The following is a 2250-nucleotide window of genomic DNA, read 5'->3' on the forward strand; positions in this document are numbered from 1 at the left end:
TGTGCACCTGTGGGGGCTGATGCAGGGGGAGGGCAGGCCCTGGGCTGGGATGGGAGTGGTTCCTTTCCCCTTGGGCCTCTCAAGGCCTGCTGGGTTGGAGTGGGAGAGGTGGCCCAGTAACCCCACCTCTGCTGTTTCCACCAGACCACCTCTCCCCTTTCCCCTTTCCCCTCCTCTCCCGACGGCCTCCCCTTTCTCTCTCCATAGGCACCTTAGGGATGAGGTGAATGACAGGCTGGCGGCCCTGCCAGGAAGGGTGGGCCAAACCTTCTGGGCCGGGGAGTGGCCCCTGCAGCCCAGCAGCTGTGTCCCACCCCCTCCTTCAGCACAGATGGGGAGTGGAGGCCGGCACTCCATCTGCTCCCCCCAGACTCACACCTCCCCGTTCCCAGCTCTTCCTCTTTCCGGTTTCCTTAAAAACCTGGCCCAAGTCTCCTGCTGTCCCTAGTGGAACCAAAGGACCGGAGGGAGTCTCAGGGTGACAGTCATAATATTCATCCCCACGGCCAGACCCTGTGCTGAGCTCTTCCCACGTACGATCTCATTGAATCCTCTCAACAACCCCAGTGCACAGATGAGGAAATTGAGGTGCAGAGAGCATGAGGGACCTGCCAAGTCATACAGTGAGTGGTGGAGCCAGCACGGGGTCCTGGGCAGTCGGCTCCAAAGCCCATGCTCTTTGCCCAGAGGGCCCCTGCCACCCTGGCCTCCCACACCACCAGGTCTGGGAACTGAGGCCCAGAGAGGGCAGGGATGTGACCACACCACAAGTTTGGGGCAGAACCGGGACCAGAACTCACTTTTCTCAATGGCCAGTTAGAGGGTGCTTCCTTCTCTTGGCAGAGATGGGTCGTTTTGGCCTAGATGCCCTTGACTGAGAACTGACCCCGCCCAGCGCAGTTAGCCTGGGTTTGAGTCCTGCAGCCCTACTGTGAGTTAGCTAGAAGGGTGAGCGGCCTGGAGTCTGTTATTCAACCTCTCAGAGCCTCGGTTTCCTCATCTGTAGAGTGGGCAGCACAGCACCACCCCCTCCACTGCGCCTGCGTGGAGTGGCAGGCGCCAGTGACAGCCGCCCTGACCTGGCCTCCCTCTCTGCCCGCCCTGCAGCAGCGGCCCCTGAAACAGTCCCTGGGAAGCTCCCTGTGCCGCGAGTCCCACTGGAAGTGCCTGCTCCTCACGCTGCTCATCCACTCCTGTGGCGCCGTGGTGGCCTGGTGTCGCCTGGCTACGGTGCCGCGGCTGGTCCTGGGGCCCGAGGCGGCCCTGGCCCGCGGGGCCGGGGCCCCGCCGCCCACCTACCCGGCCAGCCCCTGCTCGGATGGCTACCTGTACATCCCGCTGGCCTTCGTCTCCCTCCTCTACCTCCTCTACCTGGCCGAGTGCTGGCACTGCCACATGCGGGCGTGCCAGGCGCCGCGCACCGACGCGCACACGGTGCTGGCGCTGATCCGCCGGCTGCAGCAGGCGCCGCCCTGCGTCTGGTGGAAGGCCACCAGCTACCACTACGTGCGCCGCACCCGCCAGATCACCCGCTACCGCAACGGCGACGCCTACACCACCACGCAGGTCTACCACGAGCGCGCCGACAGCCGCACGGCGCGCGCCGAGTTCGACTACTCGGCGCACGGGGTGCGCGACGTGTCCAAGGAGCTGGTGGGGCTGGCGGAGCACGCGGCCACGCGCCTGCGCTTCACCAAGTGCTTCAGCTTCGGCAGCGCCGAGGCCGAGGCCTCGTACCTCACGCAGCGGGCCCGCTTCTTCGGCGCCAACGAGGGCCTGGACGACTACCTGGAGGCCCGCGAGGGCATGCACCTGAAGGACGTGGACTTCCGCGACTGCCTGCTGGTGTTCGCCGACCCGCGCCGCCCGCCCTGGTACGCGCGCGCCTGGGTCTTCTGGCTCGTGTCGGCCGCCACGCTGTCCTGGCCGCTGCGCGTGGTGGCGGCGTGCGGGACGGCGCACGTGCACTACCAGGTGGAGAAGCTGTTCGGCGCCGGCTCGCCCGCGCCCGGCGCCCCGCCCAGCGCGCCGCCCCTCTCGCGCGTGGCCACCGTGGACTTCACCGAGCTCGAGTGGCACATCTGCTCCAACCGGCAGCTGGTGCCCAGCTACTCGGAGGCCGTGGTCATGGGGGCCGGCGCGGGCGCATACCTCCGCGGCTGCCAGCGCTGCCGCCGCTCGGTCAGCAACAACTCGCTGCCCCCGGCCCGGGACGGGCGGGCCCCGTCTGTCGTTCTATCCCCACTCGCT

The 2250-nt window shown here is 67.3% G+C and overlaps 1 protein-coding gene across 1 annotated transcript in view; it reads left to right on the top strand.

Annotated features, from left to right (window-relative positions):
* The first annotated feature begins 6 nt into the window (after positions 1–6).
* The window catches only part of TMEM151A (transmembrane protein 151A), a 3519-nt gene continuing 1275 nt past the window's right edge, over positions 7–2250 (top strand). Inside the window, exons 1-2 of the mRNA XM_023765096.1 lie at positions 7–623; positions 1108–2230. Coding sequence (XP_023620864.1) covers positions 600–623; positions 1108–2230 — 1147 coding nt within the window. The 5' untranslated portion in view covers positions 7–599. The remainder of the gene's footprint in view (positions 624–1107; positions 2231–2250) is intronic.

Source organism: Myotis lucifugus, unplaced genomic scaffold, assembly GCF_000147115.1.
Source record: "Myotis lucifugus unplaced genomic scaffold, Myoluc2.0 scaffold_373, whole genome shotgun sequence".
In the NCBI taxonomy this organism is placed as follows: Eukaryota; Metazoa; Chordata; class Mammalia; order Chiroptera; family Vespertilionidae; genus Myotis; species Myotis lucifugus.